At 40.5% G+C, this 26,989-nt stretch overlaps 1 protein-coding gene across 1 annotated transcript; it reads left to right on the top strand.

The window, feature by feature from the left end:
* Positions 1 to 326: 326 nt before the first annotated feature.
* On the top strand, positions 327 to 26,540 carry LOC308380081 (collagen alpha-4(VI) chain-like; the record flags this gene model as incomplete). Its single annotated transcript, XM_080857360.1, has 34 exons — positions 327 to 393; positions 541 to 1,149; positions 1,362 to 1,922; positions 3,172 to 3,738; positions 4,617 to 4,960; positions 5,098 to 5,176; positions 5,395 to 5,540; positions 6,189 to 6,281; positions 6,792 to 6,845; positions 8,877 to 8,948; positions 9,763 to 9,807; positions 10,673 to 10,776; positions 11,186 to 11,280; positions 11,890 to 12,110; positions 13,049 to 13,111; positions 14,744 to 14,806; positions 16,111 to 16,173; positions 16,417 to 16,479; positions 16,636 to 16,698; positions 16,813 to 16,863; positions 17,710 to 17,745; positions 17,835 to 17,897; positions 17,996 to 18,058; positions 18,267 to 18,302; positions 18,393 to 18,429; positions 19,478 to 19,971; positions 20,236 to 20,332; positions 20,833 to 21,510; positions 22,552 to 22,654; positions 23,568 to 23,879; positions 24,304 to 24,458; positions 25,566 to 25,625; positions 25,853 to 26,008; positions 26,422 to 26,540. The coding sequence occupies 34 exons, from the start codon at positions 327 to 329 to the stop codon at positions 26,538 to 26,540; spliced, it is 5,832 nt and encodes a 1,943-aa protein (XP_080713486.1).
* Positions 26,541 to 26,989: the final 449 nt, after the last annotated feature.

Raw genomic sequence — 26,989 nt, forward strand, 5'->3', positions numbered from 1 at the left:
GGCATCCTTATTAAATTGTGTAATTTTAATTTAAAAGAGTTTAAACTCCTGGACACTGCATTTTTGAGTTTATGGGTTGGGTTGACTTGATGCCCAACACTGGTTTGGCTTTCATCTTAGGTTAGGTAAGTTGGCTGTTCACAGTTAAATCATCACGACATGAAAAATCCAAGAAAGAAAACTAAATTGTGCTTATCTCATGCCAGTCTTTCATGCCTCAGGACATTTCTGAGAAGGCGTTTGTCACAGACACTCTTTCTTCTGCCATCCAGTTATTCAGAATTTTCATCTTCTTAATTTGTGTGTTTCAGGACATACTAAACAAAATGTCACCACTTCTGGTCATCACACTCATTGGACTTTGTGTCTCTGCCTGTGCAGCACAAGAAAAAGGTTAGTCCTTTAATTACGTAAATGGGTGTTTGCACTGCACTGTGAACTGCCTTTACAATGTCAAAGCATTTAAAAAAATGGAACAATTGAAGCAGCTGGGCCTTTAATACATCAATGTTTATTCTCCAATCCTTCTCATCCTTCCAGTATGCACACAGGAGGCTGTGGCTGACCTTGTGTTCCTTATTGATGGCTCCTGGAGTATTGGAAGAGAAAACTTCAAGCAGATCCGAGATTTTCTCTACACTCTGGTAAACAGTTTTAGTGTGAGTCCTGATCAAGTCCGCATTGGCCTGGCCCAGTACAGCACTGACCCACGAACAGAGTTTCTCCTAAACACCTATCAAGACAAACAAGAGATACTCGAGTACATCAAGAAATTGCCTTACAAAGGAGGTGGCACTATGACTGGTTTGGGATTAGATTTTATTCTCAAGGAGCAATTTGTTGAGCAAGCAGGCAGTCGAGTGAGACAGGGCGTACCACAGATTGCTGTTGTCATCACAGACGGTAGATCACAAGATGATGTAGAGCCACACGCTGATGACTTGAGGCGTCGGGGAATCATACTCTATGCTATCGGGATCAAAGATGCAGTTGAGGAACAACTGAGGAAGATTGGTAACGAGCCCCATGACCAGCATGTGTACAGTGTCTCTGACTTCAGCGCTCTTCAGGGCATCACTCAGAACATCGTGAAGGTGCTGTGTACCACAGTGGAGGAGGGCAAACATCAAATAACTCAGGCCTCACTAGGTTAAGTGATTAACAGCCATTACAACTTTTTAGAATTTTGACTGCAAATCTTCGAATAGTCTTTTATTGGCTTTAAAACTGTCAGATGTTGTAGCTTGATTGATACAGACATTATCCAAACTAAAGACTACAAGTACTTATACCCTTAAAATGTTAAAGATGAAGATATTTCAATTATAAATATGGATATATATGTTTTTAATATGTTACAGAGTTTGCTGATGTATTTTTTCTGGTGGACAGTTCAACAAAGCCTCAACAGTTCCAGAGGATCAGGTCCATTCTAATTCACCTGGCAAACCAACTCAATGTGAATATTGACTCTAATCGCATGGGCTTGGCACAGTTCAGTGATGACACCAAAGTAGAATTTCGTCTGAATAGCTACAGGACCAAAGAAGAGGTCCTCACCCACCTAAAACGTTTTAGACTGAGAGGCGGTGGACCACGAAAAACTGGAGCAGCGATGGATTACACCCGCACTAACTTGTTCACCCCAGAGTCTGGAGCTCGTCTATACCCAGGCTTTAGACAGTACCTGCTGCTAATAGTGTCAGGGACATCAGATGACAGTGTACATAGGCCATCACAGACCCTCAAAGACCAGAGTATAAATGTGATCACTGTTGGGGCTGAAAATGCTGACCACCTGGAAATGCAGATCGTCGCCAGAGAATCCTCAATGTTCAAGATTGTGGGGCAAAATATTATGCCGATAACTCAAGAAATTAAGGCCGTAATTGAATCAAAGGATATATTCAGTGTTGAAGATGGTAAACTATGTCATTTCTTTGCTTAACAGTTCACATATATTTGCTTTATACATAGTTAATGTATTTTTCGTTGATTCTACTTGCTTATTTATATGTTGTAGCTTTTTTTAAGTCATTACAAACATTTTGAATCCATTTTTTTTTGCTCAGTAGGGCCTACAGAACCCCCACTATAACCACATGTTATAATGATCATCTCTTTTTCAGAATGTGTCTCAGCAACAGTTGCAGACATCGTATTCATTGTGGACCAACGAGGCACCACAGGAAACGAAAACTTTAAACATATGCGCAACTTCCTTTACCGGATTGTAGCTGGTCTGGATGTCAGTTCAAACAAAGTGAGAGTGGGTGTAGTACTATACAGTAATACACCCAAAGCTGAAATGTACTTGGACACTCATGAGAATAAACAGGATGTTCTCCATCACATCAGGAGATTTCCATTTTCAGGGAGTACAATTACAAAGACCGGAGAGGCACTGAAGTTTGCTAAGAGTGATGTGTTCACTAGAAAGAGAGGCAGCAGGCAACACTATGGAGTAGAACAGTTAGCCGTTGTCCTCACTACTGGAAATTCTGCAGATGATGTCAGCCAGGTGGCAATGGAGTTGCGCCTGTCAGGGGTAAAAGTTTTCACTGTAGGGTTGAAAAATTCCCTAATAGCAGAACTGCAGCCGATTGCCTCCTATCCGAGGTTTGTGTTCACTGTGGAGGATTTCACAAAACTCAACACAATACAGAGAGGCCTGAGGACAAGCATTTGCCATGAAATCCACAGAATCCAGGGAGGGTATGGACTAGGACGTACACTTCCTGAAGGCGTCGGTGGGTCCTATGGACAAACATCCCTGAATACTGAAGGTGAATACCAGAAACTAAATACAGTATATAACAACAACAGCAGCAACAACAAAAACACATTCCTGGCAACTTCATATTAGTAGGTCTAGGTCACGACTGCCATTAAGTAGGTAGATATTCTAACATTTGCAAAATTTGGCAAATTATAGATTTTAAACAAGGCCCCTGCAAAGTTCATAAATCTAGTTTAGTATTTCTCATGGGGATCCAGGTGTATATAACATATATCTGGAGACAGTATATCTCAAAATAACCGTTTTGGAATTTGGCTTTAAAATTGTTGGGAAAGATTATATGGATAACTGCATGAGAACATTCGAAATATAAATATTTTATTGTGCAATGATGCTTTTATTAATTCTGTTAAATTATGTTTCTCCCCCAGAATGTAACATGGATTTGGTTATGTTGGTGGACGGCTCAGAAAGCATTGCTAGTTCCAACTTCTCGCTCATGAAAATCTTCATGACAGACATGGTGAAGACCTTTAACATTAGTAAAAGCTTAGTACAGGTTGGAGTTGCTCAGTTCAGCACTCACCAACAAAAGGAATTCTACCTTAATGAGTATGAGAGTAGATCCACCATTATTAGTGAGATAGAGGATATAAAGCAACTTCGAGAAGGCACGAAAATTGTCCCAGCACTGAAATTCATCCAGGAATTCTTCAAGACTGAACATGGTAGTAGAAGAGACATGGGTGTTCCCCAAACTCTGCTGTTAATCACCGATGGAGAGACCGATGAAGATGTTGAAGCTGTTGCCGATGATCTCAGAAACAGTAAAATAAACGTGTTTGTGATTGGAGTGGGTAGACTCCAGACTGATCAACTCCTCAAGATTGCAGGCAGTAAAGATAAGTTTGTATTCATCAGCGCATATGAAGAACTTCGAAAGACATTGAAGATGGTGGTTGGGACCTTGTGCTCAAGAAATGATATACCAGACCCAGGTTAGTGATCTATTGCAAGTGTTGTAATTTTGTGAAAGACTGGAGGTAATTAAAGAGAAGCCCTAAATTGTACATCAGACCTAAACAACAGAGGTTATAGTTTGTCATATGAAAGCTAAATTCACGAGAAAAGACTGGTCTGTCTGGAACTAACTGATCGGCATGATTCCTCCTGCATGCTATAGTAATACTATTTCAAATGATAATTCATAATTATTAGAATAGAATAATTTGTACAAATCATTTATAGAAAGCTTACCATTACAATATGCAGTTTATTGATAGCTGAAGGCCTAGTTTACTCTTCCCTTACCTCCATGACAGCCATACCTCTTAGTCTTATTCTTCTGCATATATTTTTTATAGTATTATTTTAAAACAAATAAGGAAACAACAAATTGACTAGTTGGAAAACATGTTTTAATATGTAGTAATGTATTTGTAGTATTTGCTAAAGTGCTGAACTCATATGCACGACACTACACACAGCTTTTAATCTAAACAATTTAAGACTTTACTTACTACCTATGTGGGTGCCAAAGAAAAACAGCACCAATACAACTTGGAAACACAAACATTGACTAACAAAGAATTGAAGGAACCAAGGGTTTAAATACACAGGGGACACCACAAGGGAAACATCAGTGGTTTAATACAATCAGTGGTAGGTAAACAGAAGGCAGACAATAACTGTGCTAATAAACAAGAAGAGCAGAAAAGGGCAGGGAACAACAGAAGCAAATGGCCAAGTAAACAAAGGCAACCTGGAAGAAAACAACACACAAGACCACAAGAGTTCAAAGCTACAGGAAAAAGCGCAGAAAATGAAGGCATGAGTATTGCTTTCACAGTATGCACTGCTTCTGTGTTTCTTGTAGGATGTAATATGGACATTGCTGTTGGATTCGATATCACCAGAAGGCCAAACCCCGCTCTCTTCAGTGGACAGGTCCAGTTCAAGCAGCAGCTGCCCAAGATAATCAGCAAAATCTCATCTCTGGATAACATATGCTGCGTTCCTAATAGCATCATTAAGACAAAGTTCGCCTTCGGTGTGGTGGATGAAGAGGGAAAGCAGCTAGAGTTCTTTCCCTTTGAGGAGTACAGCTCAGGGGTGGTGAAAAAAGTGACAGATATAGTGGCAAATGGAAACACTTTCTTTAACAGACAGCTTTTGGAGTCTTTTAAAAATGTGTTCCATAATTCAGCAGCTAACGTGAAGGTAAACATTAAGACTTCTAGATGAGTATTATATTATATTATATTATATTATATTGTATTGTATTGTATTGTATTGTATTGTATTGTATTGTATTGTATTGTATTATATTATATTATATTATATGTTTTATGTTTCAGGTGCTGGTCATTTTCTCAGATGGTCTTGATGAGCCAGTTGAAAAACTGGAGTTGGAATCAGACAGTCTAAGAAGTAGTGGTAGGATATTAAAAGTGTCACACAGATTTATGACAGATAGAAAGTAGTATCAGCGTCAGACAGACCCCATTTTCTGTCCCATAAAAATGTCTCACTGTCGTATGGGGAACCTTGTGAATCTTTCTTGTATTTGAAATGTATGTAGGGTTTCCTGAGGTGACATTATGCTACTAGGATATGAGAACAGATTACTAAAATTAAAATGTTTTGCTTTGCAGGAGTAAGCACACTGGTGACGGTGGCTTTGGATGGAGTTCAAAATGCCCATGAGCTTCAGATGGTTGAGTTTGGGCGAGGTTTTGGTTACAAGAAGCCCTTTTTCATCGGGATGAATAACATAGAAGATGCCATACGGAAAGTTATAGTGAGACTCCGAAATTATTCCTAAACAGAGCAAAACCCCAGTTTTTCCAAGGTCCTCAGTTTAAGTGCTTTAATACCTGTGTAGATTACACAATGTTTACACAACAGGTCTTGATGCACAGCTCTTTTTAGATTGACTGGTTACACCTACCAAAAGACTAGGTTAATTTCCGATAGTTCTGTTTATGACCTCCATCAAAGATTGTCCTTGAAACAACCATCATGCTCATATAAGCTTAGCTGGCACAGTGGTAATGCAACGGTGTAACCAACACAACCCAAACCACAAAATCAGCTGTAACATTAATTTGCAAGTTGCATTTAAGTCCCACAATGAATGTACAGTGTTTATTTATTTTATGATGCATTACATTATATTTGTTAGTGTAATGTGTCCTCAAAAGCCACGAAACTATCAAGCTGTCCTGTTCTACAAGATAAATTCAAGTTTTGCTGAATGCTTTAGTGAAATAGCAAGAGTGGCTTGAATATAGTTGTTGATATGCGGTTGACAGATGTCAGAAAGCTAAAAATGCACAATGCCTTTGTACTTTGTACCCCTCTGGGGTTTCTGCATGTCTGTTTGTCTCAAACTCTTGTCATTCCTAACTGACCTTTTCCCCTGTCTGTTGTCTCCCTGTACCTTCAGCATACAGCGACAGAGAGGGTGTGCTGTGGTGTGATGTGTAAGTGCACTGGCCAAGATGGTATGCAAGGACCACCAGGACCACCAGGACCAAAGGTCAGGTCACGCTTGGAGAGATTTACATTACTAGGGTTTTCCAGGGTTGACCGTGTCCACTTACCATTCAAAAAGGGAGCTAACTATATAATATATTGTAAAGTGTATTTGAGAAGTTTTAGTTTTTACTTCATTATGCTTTTTTTATTGCACACATAATTTTTTTTATTGCATAAAGCAGAGGGTTCTGTTTATAACATTACTGAAATGTCTGGCTAGTCTGCCAACAAATTAGATTATTAACTAGACAGTAGCCTACTGTACCAGCAATATTTTTTACAGCTTTCTTTTGTACTTGGCATCTTCCTACAACTGCATGTTAAATACTGCAATGTAATACAACTGGCTAAACAGTGCCTGCTTCTGTACTATACATACAGTATTTACCTTTATTACACAGTTTGTATATTAACTTGGTTTCGTCATTTTTTTTCAAGATGTAAGAATATGTTTTGATGAGGCTCAGATCTCAGATGATATATAATGATTTTTTTTACTCCGTTTGAAAAGGGCATTCCAGGGTCAAAGGGCTATGCAGGATATCCTGGAGAAGAGGGTGGTCCTGTAAGTGTCATTTCACTTTAATATGCCGATACACAGGTGTGTCTTAGGGACACCCTCAAAATGGAGACAAAAGCTCAAATGTTCTATATCCATACTCTGGAAAATGGTCACCATGATTCTATGCCTCTGGAATTTTGGATTGCTCTCTAATGAACACCTGACACTTCCTTTTTAAACCTTTATGACCTTCCAGTAAAGCTTAAAGTCCAAGTCTTACATGCACAGATAAACCATCGGATCAATCTAGAGCAGGGGTACTCAATGAGAAACCCAAAAGGTCCACAAGGCCAAATTTCCATTCAGTCCAGGGTACGGAACAGTGACAGTCAAAATCAAAAAACATAACTCCAACAAAAATGTTCGAACTATGCACAAAAGGTGATATTTGTGTGAAAGGTGACACTTTTTTTGTGGTTTAAATGGCGGAGGCACTGATGTAAGTGTTCATTAGTGAGTGTGCTCCTGTATTTGTTTTTCACCATATTCATGGTTGAAAAGGCAGACTCACAACAGTATATTAAGGTGTGCACGCTCTTGTTCTGTGGCTGATCTAACTATTACACTGCATGTTGCTTGGTATGATTGCAGATGGTTTATTTTTCTGCCCCTTACCTCAGAGTTCTGCGGGTATTTGTGTTCGAAGTGTGCCTGTTTTGTTCATAGTGACGTTTCACATTACCACTTTTGACAAGGGCAACCGTCTCTTGCAGATTAAACACATCGGTTTTGTGCTCCCCACAAGCAGCACAGATGCATACTTGTCAGTCCACTATGTCTTAAATTCGCGATTTTTGGAATCAACTTTTCGTTTTTTGCCGGGTTTAAAGGCGCCCAAAGCAACATTAGGGCATCAAAATGGAAATATTCTGGATAAGACAATCTTTATGATATTGACATTTACTTCACCATATTAGCACATTTGCATCATTATTTGATACTTTGGGCGTTAAAAAGACCGCTAAAACTAGCCGCAAGATCGTAGCCCTTTATTTATTGGTGCCACCTATAAATAAAGATTTGAAAAAAAAATTGCCTCTCCCCACCAGCGGCGCTGGCAGCGCGATTTTCTATCAGTTCTCAACACACAACGACGTCTCATCTTTGCTCCTTGAATGCCGATATGTAATAGTTTGGAGTTATTGAAACTTACTATGTGTAAAAAAGACTAGAAATTGAACGTTTATTTTTCGAGTCTCAAGCCTCTAATCTTGCCTTGGGCGCCTTTAAAGCACCCCATGGTTTTCGTTTGCTGAGAAAAAGAACCTGTAAACAAATCTATCTGCCCGCGTTGTTGTCATTGACACACACAACCTGCGTGACCCACAGGTAGCTCGCGGCCAATATAGAGTGAGTGAGTTGTCATAGTGTTTTGTTGTTATTATACAGCTCCTGATTGGACCTCTGGATTGGACACGGAAGATATAGAAATCACATCGAGTAGGACAAAAATATATAGCGCGAAATCACGCACCCCTCGCTGAAAACTCGTTGATGAATGTTGATTTTGGCTTGGGTCCAAATTTGATTTCGTCTGGGTCCGGATCGGGACCGCGCTCCGCATATTGAGTACCCCTGATCTAGAGCTTCCGGGCATCTCTGTGATTGACCTCAAAGTTACCAATCTTTTGGTAAAAATCAAAGGTACCAAACTTGCAACCTAACACAAAAGGTCAGGCTCGTTGGTATTGCAGTCAGAACACATACTCAACCATAGTGACAGCATTGCTCCCAGCTAACATAGAAGAATTGAAGCCGGGGCAAGAAGAATGTGTAATATTATTGATCAAGGAATCTGTCAAATATGATTGTACTTTCTGTACTTCAAGAACATAAAATACATTTCCGTAAGTTTTATTTCATTTTACATAGATAGATGGATACTTTATTAATCCAGAGAATTTAGGTAGATTCTTATATATTTTTTGTCTCAGTCCTGAAGCAAAAACTGTACTCAACTATTATACATGCAGTATACATGTACAGGCAAAATATTGAACCCATCACCTAAAACAACCTGTTTGCTTATTTCAGGGACAGAGAGGACCTACAGGAACAAATGGAACTCAAGGAGGAGCAGGTTGCCATGGCATAAGAGGTCTGAAGGTAGGTTACTGTAGCAAAGGGAGAGAGCACCTATTGCTGACACCACCATATGTAACGAAGGAAGACAGCACCCATTGCTGACACCACCATTTGTAACGAAGGGAGACAGCACCTATTGCTGACACCACCATATGTAACGAAGGGAGAGAGCACCCATTTTTGACACCACCATATGTAGCGAAGGGAGAGCAGTCAACCCACCCGACCTTGAACCCAGGTACCAAACTTGCAACCTAACCCAAAAAGCCAGGCTCATTGGTATGGCAGTCAGAACACATACTCAACCATAGTGACGGCACTCAGTCACACTGCCCTCACCCTCGGGGAGCACACTGATGCGCCTCATGCACCCCTCACGCATCCTCCATCTGTATTTCTCCCATCCCAGGGTGCCCCACACACTAGTACCTCACCCATCTTTGGGGTTCCTCACATCCTCAACCGAACCTGGTGGTCCCTCATACGGTTCATATACTGGGCACGCCTCCAATGGCCTCACAGCAAGCCACCCCACTTCTGACACCTTACACAGCGAAGGGAGAGAGCAGTCACATCAGTCTGTCATAGGTATACATACTTGACAGTTTTAAAAGCATATAACCAGTAACCATGACTTTTGTCAAACAAGATATCTGATGTATGGATTTTTCAGGGTACCAGAGGCTACAATGGTGATGTGGTAAGAACAAATATTTTTAATGAATGCAAAGAAAGTAAAATATATTCTGTGGTAATAATTGGAGGATTGACTGCTGTAGTGGAACTTGGAATATGTACTGAAATATGTACAATGTGTGATAATCATGTTTGATAGGGGGACAATGGAGAACTTGGCCTGGATGGTGTTCATGGTGAACAGGTAATGTTTTCTCCTATATTTGTGTGCTGATGTTATCCTTCGCAATGACTTGTACTTAGACAAAAGGGCAGTAGGAACAATCCACAGTTACTCCTCCCATTTGAAACTATATGAATGATAATGCCATGTAAAGTGATAGTATTTTTATACCAGAGAACTGGAGACCTCTGTCAGACGATGGCAGATATTTACTGTGATCAGATTAAGGGAGAGAGAGCATGGCTTCACATAAAGATTGACCAGCTTCTCTGACTAAAACAGAGAACATCCTGAGTCCAGCTCTATCATCTGATATAGTACAGATCAGAGTGACCCTATGGCCTGCCAGACATAACCAAAGCACCCCAATCCTTATCACGTAGAGACACAGGGGTGCACATATAGAATAGGCACATTTAGAAACACACATATTTGCTTAACCCTACTTCTAATTCTGAAAAAACATAAAAGTATGTGAGCAGAATAATACGAATCGTAAGATTAGTTCTGACTGGAATCTCTCAAAAGTATCTTGGTTTTGCAAAGTGAAATGCTGCATAAATCATTAGCTGCACAGCCAGGCTAGTAAGGATGTGAAGTTTTTCATATGCAGTTCATTTGATAACAAACCTTCATACACTCAATCGTCAACATTTGGAAAAAAAAATGCCATCTTGTCCAAGGCTGTCCAAGTGTGTACCTCAACCAGACATTGTTAAGAAAAAAAGTAAAACAAATAAATATATATACTTAAATTATCATTGATTTGTGAAGGAGTTAATGAAGTTGTCACGATCCTGCTCAGGACCTTCAGATCCTGGCTCATGCTTCCTCTATTTCCTATCATGTTGTGTTTTGCATGTGTTCCATGTTCCCTTTTTACAAGAGTAAGTTCACTCTCCAAGTCACAGCTTATGGGGATTCCAGAGATGTTTTTCTTGTATCAGAGACTGAAGAGGAGCCTGTAGGTTCACCAGGACTCCATCATAAGTAAGTCTGGCTCATATGGGGCCTGCTAGATTCCTGTCAAACCCTGCTCCTGAGTTGGCTAGTTTTCAACATGCTGGCTGGACTGAGTGGGCTCAAGACTGCTAGTCCCCTGCCAGATACTGTTCCCCAAGATCCCCAGGACTATCCATGCTGCCAAGCACTCCAGCTGACATCTCACCTGTTCCTGAGCCTCTCAGTTCACATCAGGCTTGTTTCTGAGCCTGCTCAAACCAAGCCAGCCCCTGATTCAGTTTATGTCAAGCAGTTCATGTCACTCCATCTGCTCCTGAGCCTGTCCCCGGGTTGATTCCTGTCATCGAGATGGTTCCTGAGGTGGTGACTGTTCCCATGGTTCATGTGACTGAGATGGTTCCTTAGGAGGTTCCTGTTCCTATGGTTCCTGATCTAGAGATGTCAGGGTTCACTCGGGGATTGAACCCGAGATGCTGGGTTTGGGGAACCAGCGCTTAACCCAGTGTGCTATTGAGGACCCAATGGCAGGATGTAGTTTCAATTGCTTTATTTTGCAACAGCAGTGGAAGTTCCAAAACACAAAAGATCAGAAACAGGGCAAAAGGCCAAAAACTAAAAAGGTTACAAAACTGTAGCTCTCAGGCGGACCTGACAATAGCTACCTGTTGAAGGCTTCGAGAACACAAAAGCAGCTTGAGAGCTGCAGCAAGGACCATAAAGACTACGTGCTTGAGAGCACAACCAAAAACACATGGGGACAAAAAACAATCCAACGACCAGAGAAAGAGCAGGGAAACTAGCCAGGTATTTAACTCCTGGCTAATCAAGGAAAGTGGCAATACATGACAGGTGAGGACACACAGAGGGAAACTGGCGAGGGCACACAATTGGAAACAGGTGAGGGCACACAATGGGTTACAGGTGAGGGCACACAATCACAACAAAAGCACATGTGGACACACAATCACAACAGAAGCACATGAGGACATATAACAAACACGGAAATCACGAAGTCCTTTTGGCCACCAGATGCCGCCAAAGTGCCAACTTATGGCAATCGCTGCCCAAAGTCCTGACAAGAGATGGTTCCTTTTACTGAGATGGTTCCTGTACCTGAGGTGGTTACTGTCCCCATGGCAGTTTTGGTTCCTGATGCCACAGAAGCAGTATATGCCTCTGGTTCTTCAGCTCCTCAGCCCAAGCCCATTGCCACGCCTGCTGCGAAGTCGGCCGTTGCCACACCTGCTGGCCGGAGGGGTTCCGGCTTCACCACAGACCTCCTGACCGGTCCCCAGAGGGGTTTCGTCTTCACCATTGATGCCGTCTCATTCCATCATCCAGAGTGTCCACCTGCCTGTCCTGTATCTGGACTGTCCTCCTGAGGGGCCCTGCCTCACTCTGGGTCTCACTCTTGCCTTAAGTACCCAAGCTCAGTCTATGTGTTAATGCTTTGTACAACTTTACCTGTTTAACACTGAGTACAACTTTGCCTGTTCCCTTGGACTATCGTTTTTTTGGGATATTCATCTCTGCCTGATCAGTGAGTTTGGCATTACCCCTGTTTCTCTGTGACTGTGTCTGACCACGGACCTGCCCTCATTTTTCTGGATTCCATCTACTCTTTTGTACCTCTGCTTGGACTGTTCTCTGTGTTCCAAACCTAGGGACTGTTACTGACTACTGAGCCTTGCCTGGTGGCTTGTTCTGTTACTACCTATTAACTTCTCAACCTTTATTCACAACTCCTGTCTCCGTGTCTGCATATGGGTCCAATATTCATTCATAGCAACTTACGGCTACACTTGTAGTGAATGACTATGTGTTGCCACTCAGTGGTTAATATAAACAACAATGAGCCAGTAGGTTTGTACACACATATTTGACATATTTTTGTTTGTTCATTAACGTTTTGATATTCATCCTACATAGGGTGATGCTGGCGTTTCTGGTACTCCTGGGGAGAGAGGAGATCCTGGCAACCCTGTAAAGTCTCTTTCTGACATTCTATTCTGTTTGTTTCTTATTTGTAACATGCACTCAACTTAATCTACCTAAAGCGTATTTTTCATTGACATCTAACACAGAATCGTGATTATTGACCAATTCTTATAACCTTATGAATAACCAAGTGTAACTCGTTTAGTAATCAACTTCACAGACAAGCGTATATTAAAAAGGCAACCACCATAACATGCAATTACTAAGACTGAATACAAGTCATACATCTGGAGATAATGGCTTGTCTTTTGGAAGATGGGCAGTTACCTTATGGACACTTATATCCTCCTGTGTGTTCCAGGGTCGACGAGGCATCAGAGGGGATCCTGGCATAAAGGGACAGAATGGTCTAAGAGGGGATCCTGTAAGTTTTAATGTCAGCATTGAACACACATTTAAGTTTCTGTTAACAACTCAAAATGATCAGAGGATTTTGTCATGCAACCTGCAGATTTTCAGATTTTCACAGATATTCACAGATTGTCTACATAATCTATGTGCAAATGCGGTTGTGTAATTTGAGTGATTTAAAACAGCTCCTTGCATTTTTTCTTTTAATGTAAGGGGTTGTGTAAATAAAGTGTCTGATATAGGGGGCTTCAGATAGCTTACTATGCCTACTTCTGACTTCTGTACATTTTTCAGATTAGTTAATTGTCCATTTTTCAGAAGATTTGTTAATTGTCCATTTGTTCAGGGAGAACATGGGGCAGACAACACACTGGCAGGCCAAAAGGGGAAACAGGGAAACAGAGGAAGAGAGGTTTGTGAATAGCTGAACAAGGTCAAGTATCACAGATGATATCAGCTGATATAATATAGAATTAATAGGATTTCAAATGTGTGTGGCAGGCAGATAGCAATGAATATAAAAGTATGCTACTTTTGTTGAATGGCTTTATATACTGAGTTTTCTGCTCCTCTGACAGGGAACTACAGGGCTGGATGGTCAAGTGGGAATACTAGGAGATCCTGGAAATGTATGCCTTTCATATCCTCTCTTTTCAAAAGTGGTTGCATGAATGTTCTGCATCTGTACCACATTACCAACATTCCTGGCATGATTGTGTTTTCTCTCATGTTTTCAAGGGTTTTGCAGGAAAAAGAGGTCAACCAGGCATTAAGGTAAAGTTCACATTGTTCACTGATGTTAAAGATGTAACATTGCATCTCCTCAACCAGTCCTCAGCAACAGTTCTTTCAGTAATACCACAGGAATACACAAGGGGGGGCACCCTAGTCTTTGGTTTCACATGTCCACCCTAGGCAGAGGTAGTCTCTTCTGTAGCTGAACGAATGTCAAGGTTACAACATCAATAGCCATAGACATTGCAATACATTACAATACAATACATTGCAATCATGGACGGATTATGAAACCATGGGCCCCTGGGCCTGGACATGTAAAAGGTCCCCCCACTCACACACACACACGCACCTGCAAAAATTGTGCGTTGCAAAGCATAACTTTTTTCAACAGCACAATAACTCAATTTCAACCACAAACAAGAGATACATAACTGCGACTTCAAGTAGTGGCTCTGGTTTAGGGCCCCCTGAGTTCATGGGCCTCTTGACCTGGGCCCGTTCGGTAATCCATCCCTGATTGCAATGCAAGACAAGACCCATTGCAATACAAATGCTGGGACTATTTCCCAGTGCTCTCTCTCTCTCTCTCTTTCTCTCTCTCTCTCTCTCTGTCTATCTGTCTGCATACATTTTTGTAATGTCACTCTGTAGAACTTTTTTCTAAAGTTAGCATGCAGCCAATATTTCAATGTGATGTATTTGGTGTTATGATTTTGTTATGAATTGTTTTCACAAATTGTTTATAATGAATGGCTACGATATCAAGCAAGCCACAATTCTACCATGTTGTAAATGGACAGTGTGATATAACTTACAAAGAATACATTTCAACAGATAAAAATGGTGGAAATGTCTATCAATAATTTGAATATAAATTAATTTTGTAATCATGCTCTCGTTATTACAGGGATCGCGTGGGAATCCTGGAGAAATTGGACTAAAGGGCAGCTCAGGGTTATCAGGACCCCAGGTATCACTCCCAGCATCTCCTTGCGTGTTATCATTCATAAGGCATTCTAGTAGGCTAGAAAATTGTCCTTTATCTGCGAGTTATGTTTATGTTAATGTTTATGCTACAAAAAATCTGAGAAAAAAAATCCCTTTGGCTATATTTACACAGCACAGAAAATACAACCCAACTCCATTTTCTTTATTCCCAAAGGGCAAATATCAGATGTATTTCATACCAGTTTAATCAAACAAAAGCACATGCAAGTGGATATCTTAAGATCCATATGCACCATATGCATATCTGAGTTGTACTAAATTTGAATTAAGATATCTATTTGGCAGCTGAGAAATATCAGAGTTCACAAACAGAAGTTTGTCACACTTTTCTGATTACTCATCATCATTCTTGAGAACTTGCATTGGTTCTATTGGATTGTTTAAATGGTGGTTTTGTTTACAGAGGTTGGAAATAGAACTATCATGTACAATCTGGTCCAGCAAATTGGATCTAGGCAAAAAAGCTGGAAAACACTCAAAGTCACCAGCTGATGTGTCAGGAGTATTGGTCACATTCATTGTCATCAGTTACTGCTGGAACAATATACAATATAAGTGATGGGCCACATCTGTTTTCCACTGCAAATGTTAAATATAATGTGTGCATATATGAGGACTTGGGATAGAATTTGTTGTTGAAACATTCAATTAAACAATAAAGCAAGATACATGATCATTGTAACCTTTTCTGAGAGGAAACAAGGAATGGCCAAATTATTATAAAGATATACAATGTTTAAAAACACAAGGCCTTTTCAAATATTATATGGCAGATAAATACATCAAATTATCTACCATGGTTGTTCTCATAGAACACACTTTTTGCCAAATTCAGCAAAATACTCCTCATGGTCTTCTAGCAGAAACACGTGGCGTTCCATCACACTCTAGGCTGTGTTATGATAAACTAAGAGGCTCCTACTGACTTCAAATCAACATGTTGCTTTAGGAGTAAGGAAAGGGGGGTGTCGTTTCATTAGCTGTGAAGCTCAAATATCAACAAACTTTCTCCTGAATCGCAGACTGAAGCCATCATAAGAAATCAGGGACATAGTTTAAGAAAAAATGTGCCATGAAATGCCTGTATGTCCAGGATACCTTATGCTGACTTCTGGTAAATTACACCTCTCAGTTTCTCGGTCTCACACTGTGTCAAAACGGTGTAATACGGTATCAAATTAATATGAAATTCTTGTTCATAGTTTAATCTTTACTCTTTTTTCTGCCTCTTGGGCTTTTTATCCCTGATACTCCATGTCTTTTCAGGGACATAGAGGGCCCATAGGTCAGCGAGGACCAGTTGGTGGCCCTGGTTCACCTGGACTTCAGGTAAGTGTCTCGGAACCAGTGTAGATCAAAGAACGCAGATTTGCAAATACATTTAGTCAATATTTCAACACAAATACAGTAAAATACAAAAGCACAAATGTGTCAGCAGTGCAGTCAACAGACCTGGTTGAAGTGTGCGCCATATATGCAATATATTCACAAATCTGTGAAGGATTGAGGAAACAAGGTAAACTGAAGATGGAAACCAACAGTACCATAATGCAGTGCACTACTGTTGTGTAGGGCCCACACGGAACTACAGGTCCCCAAGGATCCAGGGGAGGTCCAGGACGGAATGGAAAGAAGGTTAGTCAGCTACATAGCCACCATTTCACATACTCTTGTACTCTTAAACTCTTGTTTACCATCATCAGAGCACTGCTGTCTTGTTGTTTTATTCTGTCTTGTCTCAAGCTCAATTGGTTAACTTTAGACTTCCTGTTTGTCTGTGACTTGGTTTAGGGTCAACAGGGAAACTCTGGAGTTAAAGGAGCCATTGGATCAGTGGGCCCTAGAGGACCCCCGGTTTGTCTATTTTAAAGGTTCTCACACTGATAGATACAGTCCGTGATAGGATATTTGATACTGATTGTAAAAAGGTCATGACTACTTTAAATTTTATCATTTGTGCTGATTCAGGGATCGGATGGTAGTCATAGCGACGGACCTCCTGGACCAAAAGGACCAAAGGTACAACTAATTAGCTAAACAGGAAATTGAGAAGGTATTTAGCTGATGCATTTATTCAAAGCAACAGATATTAGAAAATCGTTGTTCAAGTTGTCATAGAAACTACGGATGATGTTCTATTCTGACGTTCTGTCTCTGGCTCAGGACTATGAAAGCCTACAGTCCCGCAACATCCGTCAATCACAATTTTTTATTGTTTAGCCACCAGGACTATGAATTGGCCACCTGGTTGCTGCCTACAGCCTCATCCATTGTCACATTGTAAAATGTCTAAGTTATGTGCAAATGTATATGAATGAAGTATATTCATGTTAAGTCTCCAATTGATCCTTATGATGTGGGCAGCAGTCACTTAAATTCAGTTTGGTTGATAGTTGTAACAGTTAAGTTTACCGTTTATTGTAGTAATAAACTGCTCATTCATGAACCATCTATTTAACTTATCATGGCCATGCCATTTCTGGAGTCAGATTAATCGTATTGACCACAATATTTACCACTCATATTTAACACATTCTTTTGCCCCATAAACTTCAGATTTCATCTAGCCTTTCAGCTTGGTGTTTTCCGTCAATTTGGTAACACAGCCTTTGCCGTCTTTAAACTATTAAACAATATCCTGCTCAGAGGCATCTCAGACATGTACAGTATATGGGACATATTTTGACCTGATAAGTTTTCACATTTTTATGAACATCACAAGGCACTTTGAGTCAAACCAGGAGTCAATGGTGCATATTCTTTTCAATTGAATACCTGTGACATGATGTGTGTCGTGAATCTCTGTGGTATGACATGTAATGTTTTTTTAACAAACATTAAATTTATCAATGCAATCTTTCAAAGGGTGGGACAGGTTTTCCAGGTTTTCCAGGGCTACAAGTAAGTCCTAACTTAAATCCTTACTGATTACTAAACAATTTGTAACAGAGAAGACTAAAACATAAATATCATTTGTATTCACCCCATAGGGAGAAATTGGGATGAAGGGTAACAGTGGAGCAAAGGGAAGCAAAGGAAATCGGGGACGAGGGGTGAGGACTGTGTTGCAACCATTCCATTATGTTTTTTTTATTATTATTAAGACATTATCATATCATATTTATTATTGACCTATAAAATATAAAATCAGGGCAATGCTGGCAACGGTGGTCCCCAAGGCGACCCTGGAACTGCAGGACTAACTGGGCACAGGGTAAGTTAGATTTATTTTTTATCAACATGATGTTCTTTGGCAACTTGCAGTGTATCATGAATAAAGATGTACTAGTTTGTGTGTTCGTGTGTTGTACTGCCCAGAATTTTTTTCTGTCACAAGTTCTCTAATACTGCAAGCTTTTTTATAATGTGAGTGCTTATTAAAAAATTCAGGACAGAATAAAAGTATCCTGTTTACTTTTCAGGGCCCCAGAGGATTACCAGGACCCAGAGAGATGACTGTATGTTCGTTTTTTCATCGTCATTTACTTATTTTTGTTTACATTGATGAGACTACATCCCATCTAAGATGTAAACACTGTATTTTATAGGGCTGTGAACTGGTCAACTATGTGCGAGACAACTGTGGTATGTTTACATTTAACACAATTGGTATGTGTTGTATCACAGTATAGAAATACATTATAGCTCCATTTCCCATCAAAGGTATAGTCTGCAATTCTAATCCATTACACTTTTGTCAAATACAGTAAATTGTTCTTCATGGTCTTCTAGCTGTCTAGTCTGTGTGTGCATTTAAAACAACTGCAGTGTTTGAGCACAGAAAAGACCGATTCAATTTCTTTGGCTGCTATGCTCAAATATAAAAAAAACCTTTTGCAAGAATCGTGGACTGTGCCTTTAAGCCACATATTTTTAAGTTGAACAAACTGGTACTCAGGGTGTGATTTGTGGGCTACAGTGGGTTATATGCAATAGATTATTAAGCCTTGCAGCTGTTAAGGCAATTTGCACCCTGCTTGTACCTCATATCACATTAAAACAATTTTCTGTGTTCCATGATATTTTGTATTTTACATTTAAAAGGTTTTAACTAATTGTCTGTGATCTCTTCCTCAATAGCTTGCTGTATGGGTAAGTCAACTTATTTTGACAGTGCTATAACGTATATGAAAGACTGTAGCTTCAACATGTACCTAAGGAATGCTAAGGAGTCCTTGCCACACAGTAGATTTTCCGAATCTTATCAATGTTATTATCTAAGCCCTATAAAGCTCCTCGAATCAAAATGTACCACTGTAGAATTTCCATTACTTTGACACATCTGTCATCAAAAAATATTTAATAAATGTTTAAATGTTCCTCTGCACCCTCACTGGCCTTGCAGTGGCATGGCAACAGCCCTTGGGTGGTGCAAGGGCGTCATGCACTCACCTAGGGAGATGTTGAGTAAAGACAGGTTGTCCTCCTGAAGAAGGCTTGGATTCGCTACCATGCTGCTTGTGCTTGCCCTGTGTCTGCTCATTTTGTGCTTTATTATCAGATTCAAACTCACTTTTCAGGCCTATATTTGTTGATACTGCTATTGTCTGTCTCCATTTAAGGCTGTGTAACACATCGCAACCAACAACATTTTGTATCGTTCTTATATGGGATGTATTTCTGTTGTTCCCAGGTCACAAAGACTGCCCAACCTTCCCCACTGAGCTGGTAATAGCCCTCGACATGTCTGAGGACGTGACCGCTGAGGTGTTTGCAAGTATGCGTTCCACTGTCCATCATTTACTGGAGGACATCTCCATTGCTGAGAGCAACTGCCCCAGGGGCGCGCGAGTGGCAGTTGTCTCTTTCAGCTCCAGTGTCAAGTACCTGATTCGGTTCTCAGACTACCACCGTAAGAGGCATCTCCTCACAGAGGTGAACAACATTGCCCTCGAACGCACGTCCAGCCGCCGCAACATTGGGGCGGCCATGCGCTTCGTGGCCAGACATGTCTTTAAACGCACGAGGAAGGGCCTTCTGATGCGGAAGGTGGCAGTCTTCATCACCAACGGGGCCTCTCAGGATGTCAACGCAATTAACACCGCTGTCCTGGAGATTAAAGCCCACGATATTCACCCTGCTGTCATCTCCTTCAAGAATGTCCCTAATGTCTTAAAGGCTTTAGAGGTAAGCTGAGGGAAAAAGATATTGAACAAGGGAAAAGGTTATGACTCCTGGTCATGGGAAGGCAGACCTCTTACTTGTACAGTTATAAGGAAAGATATGTAGTATGAGCTCTTGCATTGGTATATATTTGACTGCAAACTTCATTTGTCTGTCGCCAGTGAATGATACTCTGATAACTGACCTTACTTTATATGAACATTTCCAAATAGTGTTTGGTCAACATCCTTATAAGTAAGTCACTACGCACTCTTTGATGTTACACAGGCTGATGAAACCCCCAGCTTTATAGTGAAACTGGTGGAGAGTCATCAAGAACTGAAACCACAGTTGAGTGAGGTTCAAAATTGTATAATATGCTTTGGTAAGCCAGCATTATTATTCCTCTAACTTGCATCATAAGAATGTATTTGTTTGTATGTGTAGAAGGGCAGTTTATAATAGAATAAATATGATGTTTTCCTAGAAAAAAATGTACATTTCAAATAGCTGTGTGTGTGTATGTCTGCAAAATATTGCTGGAAATGGGAATTTTATCTCTCTAGATACATTACCACTATTATTTGATGCACTTTTTGTTCATCGTTATAGGTACATAATCAGATTTGTTTACTTTCATCAACATTGCGGCAGCTGTGGAATTTTAGTTATATTTCAAAATAAACTTTTCTTGCTATTTGTGAAGTGATTATACGGCTCTTCGGAATGCTCTAAAAAGTTTTGTTGATTTGAATGGGCCACCCCTGTTTATTTTTCAATAATGACTGCCAGACTATAAAATATCCCTTACATATTGTAGCCTTAGCATGGATGATTTAAATGGCCCACAGTTTGTAAATGTGCTCTTCTTTTCACTCATTTCAGATCCTTGTAAAAATGAATCAAGCTGTTCCAATGTGAACAAAGCTCCAGCTCCTATCCAAGCAGACCTGGATCTGGCTGTGTTGGTGGACGGGTCACGCAATGTACGAGCAGACCAGTATGAGGGCATGAAGGAGCTGCTGGGTTCAGTGATAGAGCAGATAGCTGTGAGCAGGCAGCCATCCAGGTCTGATAATCAGGCCAGAGTTGCCCTGTATCAGCAGGTCTCCAGCTCATATGCACCCACAGAAGGACAGGTTCCTGTCCAACAGGAGTTTGACTTCATGAGGTATCAGGACAGCGGTTTAATGAAAAAACACATTTTCCAGAGTATGCAGCAGCTTGGTGGCTCCTCTGGGTTGGGATATGCAGTGGAGTGGGTCATCACAAGAAGCCTCCTGACAGCCGCAAAGTCACGGAAGAACAAAATGGTGCTGGCCATTGTTGGTGGGGAAACGAGCTACTGGGACAGAGCCCAACTTGATTTTGCTGCCAAATTAGCAAGATGTCAGGGTGTGGTGCTGTTCACTCTAACTGTTGGGGACAGCTTCAACAGCACACAAGTGGAGGAACTTGCCAGCCTACCCTTGGATCAACACATGGTCCACCTGGGAGAAGTGAAACGAGGAGAGCAGGAGTACGCCAAGCGCTTCTTGCGAGCTTTCCTGAGCTTCCTTAAGAGTAAGGAGTCCCTTTTGCAAAAACTACATTTCACAAACATTTTCTTGTCTATTCCACAGACATGAGGGCTCCATGGCTTTCAGTGTTATACCTGTACAAACCCTGATAACGAGGTGCAAGTTGTATTGATTTGTAATTTTTGACATGCACTTAACGGACTAAGGCCCCTAGTTTGAGAGTGAAAACAGCTAGCGCACTTTTGCACAATAAGAAGCGCTTCAGAAAGGTGTGGTCAGATGCACTAAGTGGGCAAAGCCAGGCAGAAGTTAATTAGTGAAAAGTTTGACTAAAGCCGACCAATATAATTTCCGAGCAATCCCTTTAAACTGAATGTGTCAGAACATTATTTTATACATGTAGATGAAGATGGAAATATCTCCCCGGGATCTGGACAACGTTTCCAAGGAGTTTCCCAAGAGGCATACACTGAAGTGCTTCTTCTGTTCAAAACGTTTACATTTGTACCTCTGATTATTACAAAAACCCATAACACAGGTGTGCATAACCTGCCCATCTTCCGTTTACCGTTTGCGATATAACATAATTATTTGGCAGTTAGATCAATTCGAATTAGACAGTGATAGTTTGTGATTGGTTCACTTGACTCTCAAGTCAGAGACAAAAATGCCAAAATGCCAAAATCCAAAATCAGCGCCTCAGTGTCATTTCTGGCCCCAATGTGTATTCACACTCCCATTAAAACACATTATACAATCTCCAGAAGAACTTCGTAATGTCAGTAAATAGAAACAAAAGCAATGTGTCCCCTTTTTTATTTTACTGTTGGACCTGCTGATGTCCAGCTGTTCAGTGTAATCAATAACTTTTTCCTTTGGTACTTCCACATCTGTCCTGGTTCTGTTAGGCCCACATCATCAATATATCTGGTGTTACCTCTGTTACGTAAAATGTGTGTGCCAACACTAATCCTTTATCCATAGGTTTGTTTTTTGCTGTGTACATGGAATACAGATGACTCCCTGCAGCAACATGTGGTGTTACATTACAATCATCCTGGTGTTCATGCTTCTATTCACACAGGGGGAGCGAACACATACCCTTCCCCAGCCATGAAGCGGATGTGTCGGGATTTCCAGGGACAAATAAGTCAAGGGCAAGGCAGTGTTCTTGAAGCTGCAGAAAGGTAAGAATGATTTTTAAAGGAAAATATAGTTTAGTGCCTGGGGGGGCACGGGGGTGCCTGTACTTAAGACGCTTTTTTAGTAGCGTTTTCTGAAGAGCCATTTTCAAATTGCTATTACTAGAAAAGTATTTAAGCTAGCTCCTTCAAACTTTCTAGGTTTAAAAATATGATACCGTTACTTGAGAATATGGACTTCCAAGGGTGTGGCTTGGGTATATCATAGTATTCAGGGTGCTTGAATTTGCACAAAAACTTAACTCTACGCTTTGTTGCAACATCTTTGAAGGCCTGTGGAAAGCTCAATGTTAAAAATAGAGACTTGATATTATACAAAGATTTTATACGCAGTTTAAGCTCTGTGTCATAAACGTACCTTTTGTTACCATTTGAATATGCTTCCACAGGCCTTCAAAGATGATGCAACAAAGCATAGAGTATAATTCTCGTACAAATTCAAGCACCCCGAATTTATAGTCTAAACCAATTAGGTGGCTCTATCAGCTCCAATGATAGCAGAGCGCGCGTTTGGCAACAGCACAAGCAGTAGACTTGCCTCCTTTGCATATGTAGCCTAAACATTCAACATGGATTCAGAGTCAGCCTCCACTAACCCTTTAGATTGAGCCAACCTTGGTCCTATTTAAAAGAATTGTCCCAGTTCAGAGGCCCCAAGAATGACTCGTCGAGATTTCAGTGTGTTTTCTGTCTGACTCAAAGAAAGGAGTTCCCCGACCACTGCGCTGGTATGTTTATAATGTCCAGGGGTGCGATTCCCAGAGCTATCTTAAAGGTACAGTATGTACAATGTAGTGGCATCTAGTGGAGAGGCTCCAGATTGCAAACAACCCTTCATAATAAATCTTCAGAATAAAACTTCATGAAGATGAAATGAAATTCATGCTCTTTTTATCAGTGTCCCTTGGGCAACTTCTAACTCCAACCAGCTAGTTGTGGAGGAATTCACTGAGGAGGAGGAAAGAGAGGAGCCTACTGACCAGACAGGCCCTAATCAGACAGGGAACACCCAAACAGGAGATGGAGCTCAGCCGAGCATAGGCCGCGGAGACACCTATGGTACCCTTTCTGCTCATCGCTCTCAGCCTCATTATGACTCAACTTCATTTCCTCACATAAACTATCCATATGACTCAACTTCATTTCCTCACATAAACTATCCATATGACTCTACTTCATTTCCTCACATAAACTATCCATATGACTCAACGTCATTTCCTCACATAAACTATCCATATGACTCTACTTCATTTCCTCACATAAACTATCCATATGACTCTACTTCATTTCCTCACATAAACTATCCATATGACTCAACTTCATTTCCTCACATAAACTATCCATATGACTCAACTTATTTTCCTCACATAAACTATCTATTTGAAAAATTAAAAAATGCAGATAATTAAATACAAATTGAACTTATGAAAAGATGTAAAAGCCCAATGAAATACTTTACAAACAAGAAAAAAACTTTAAAGGCCTGTTTTGAATGAGCTAGTTGCAAGTTTGTTGCTAGTTTTTTATAGTTGGCATGTCTGTTTGTCTTAGCGCCGAAACTAGTGTATTCCCATGCATGGTATCAGGATGAACGTAAACGTGATTATCTTGCTTTCAGCTCAGTGTGAACTCAGTATGGACGCCGGCAGATTTTGTGGAAAGTATGAGCAGAAGTGGTATTATAATTCAGAGATTGGTGCATGCTCACCCTTCTGGTACGGCGGTTGTGACGGTAACAGCAACCAGTTTAGCACGGAAAATGAATGCTTCGAGACGTGCGGGGCATACAGTAAGTTGACTACCTCTAACCCTCACAAACATGAGTGTGTCCACACTAACTGAAAACAATAATTTTACTTCATTATAACACACTAACAATATGCTTAATTGTAATAAAAACTTAATTGTAATAAAAAGTACTGCATGCTGCATGGAGATTATTCTTTTTAACTAACACGAATAAAATAAAACACTTTCCTAAACTGTTCAAATAAAGGAACAGTAAATACTGTAAATACAATCTGACATCATCTAAACTGTTAGGCAATGTATACTACAATTTCACCAAACAGGATGTAAAGCAATTCAATACATATCAAGCCCTTAGTTCATTGACGAACAACTGCCAACAAGCACAGCAATGAGCAACGAGCAAAGCCCACTGTGCATGATCTAAAGCTATTTTAATAACTTGGCAAAGTCATTCCGCTAATGTAATAACATGAGCAACAGCCTAAGCGCAAACATGAGTGGGTCAGCACAGCTCCCACACGCCACACGATAGCTTTAGTTTATGCACGACAGACTTTCCTTGCTGCTTAATTCGTTGCCATCAAAGAAAGTAGGGGCCACTATCTAATCTTGATTTTTCTCTGTAGTCGATTGTGTTTGGCTACTTAATATTTGCTCCATTGGTTCATGCATGAGACCTGTCCATGGTGCTGGACGTTATGTCTGTCCCACCCTTTGAGCCGCCCACTGGTGTAGACCGGAAGATATTGTCATTTAAGACAGCGTTGCTGTTGGCCTTGGTGTCAGCAAAACACTCTCTGTGTGCACTGTGTGCAGTTCACGCCGGGCAACTCTAAACAAGGAAGAGGTGTCGTTGTTTTGAATGACCCGATGATGCTGTGCTACTCTGTTAAATAGTGGGGTGGGTCGTTACCTCAGACACAAGTGCCATGACTTTCAGCCAATAGGGCTGTATTAGTATAAAGGTTTCTGAGAGAAGGGTGTATCCCATAGTGAGACACCTCACTTACTAGAGTAACCTAAAGTTGTTTTAATGGTTTATAGTAAATCACTTTAACTTCACTGTAGTCTGTAGATCTTTGTCTATTGCCACATTAGTGTTCGTCTGACCTCAGTTTGGCTGGTTTATGATTTGTGTTCACAGACATATTCCAGCAGAAACAGGATGCAACAACACTGCAGGGTAGTAAAGTCCTTTCTCAAGGTATCTTAAGTAATCTTTGCAAAGACATATTCCACCAAAAAGTCCTTACTTTTGAAACTAAATATTGCGTAGCATCTACAGAACAATGTTGTTAATACATCTAAATATATGTAAAATGCCAGTTCCAAACATTACAATACAAATGTATTAATTGATATCACATTTCTGCATCACAAACTGTATAAGCGTTTCACACCATCAGATGTTTTTTTTTGCTTGTGTTGCAGATGTGTGCACCCTTAGAAAAGATGAGGGAAGGTGCCGGGACTTCACTCTGAAGTGGTATTACGACACAGTGCAAAATGAATGCCTTAACTTCTGGTATGGGAGTTGTGATGGCAATGGAAACCGTTTCAAAACCAAGGCAGACTGCAAGGCTCACTGTATGAGGACATATTAAATGCACATTAAAAACAACCACATCAATATTCAGTATAGCCCAGTGAAGTCAACTGTCCTTGGTGGTGCAAGATAAGTGTGTATAGTTTGTTTTCACTGTCCCACCTTTTTATATTTTAATTTTTAGTTATACACTGAAGAAGATGTTACATTCCTTGTGCTTTTGGTTGGGGACTTCCCACAGCAGCCAAACCTCTCACTATCCTATGCAAGTACTCATAACCAACAAACCAAGCTTAAGTTACACAAAGGGGTGCACTTCAACTATCATACCAGTAATTACTAATACTTAACAACAACAAGAAAGATACCTCTGTGACCATTACATTGAGGTTATCAAGTGGGCACCTTCCTTCATCAGTGTTCTGTTGAATTAGACCCACAACACCTCCTTAAGGCTCAACAGTGGTCTCTGGCATCCCAGACACTCACACCTCCATACTCACGATGGGTTTGGACATGTCAATATCAGACACAGCGACAGATACACCTCAAGACACACCCAAGTATTACTGAGACACTTCCCCACAACAAGAATGATCAAATGCTATACTCATTGATCCAGGCTCAAGAAGATCTGGCAAAGTATGCCAGAGTGACAATTTCTAGAACATCTTGCAACATCAGGCTTCTTCACGTAATACAGGTTAATCCCATTTTCTAATTCTATGAGGAACTGCCATTACTTCTCTGCTACTGTTTTTTAAATGATTGAACCTCAGATTTAGTTTCATCTGCATTTTGTACTATTGTACTGTAGACACGGTAATTATACAAAGGTGCCAATGTAGTAACTCTGATGCAGAATATAGGCCTATAGCAACACTAACTAACAGCTTTTAGTAGCAAAATGTATTTTATTGGAAGAAGAAAATGTTAATAATGTGACATTATTTCAAACTGTATATGCTGCGCTGTTTCACTAGGCGGTTTTAAGTTACTGTCTTTTGACAATAGTATCCCTA

Source organism: Sprattus sprattus (assembly GCF_963457725.1).
Source record: "Sprattus sprattus genome assembly, chromosome: 19".
Taxonomy (NCBI): Eukaryota; Metazoa; Chordata; class Actinopteri; order Clupeiformes; family Clupeidae; genus Sprattus; species Sprattus sprattus.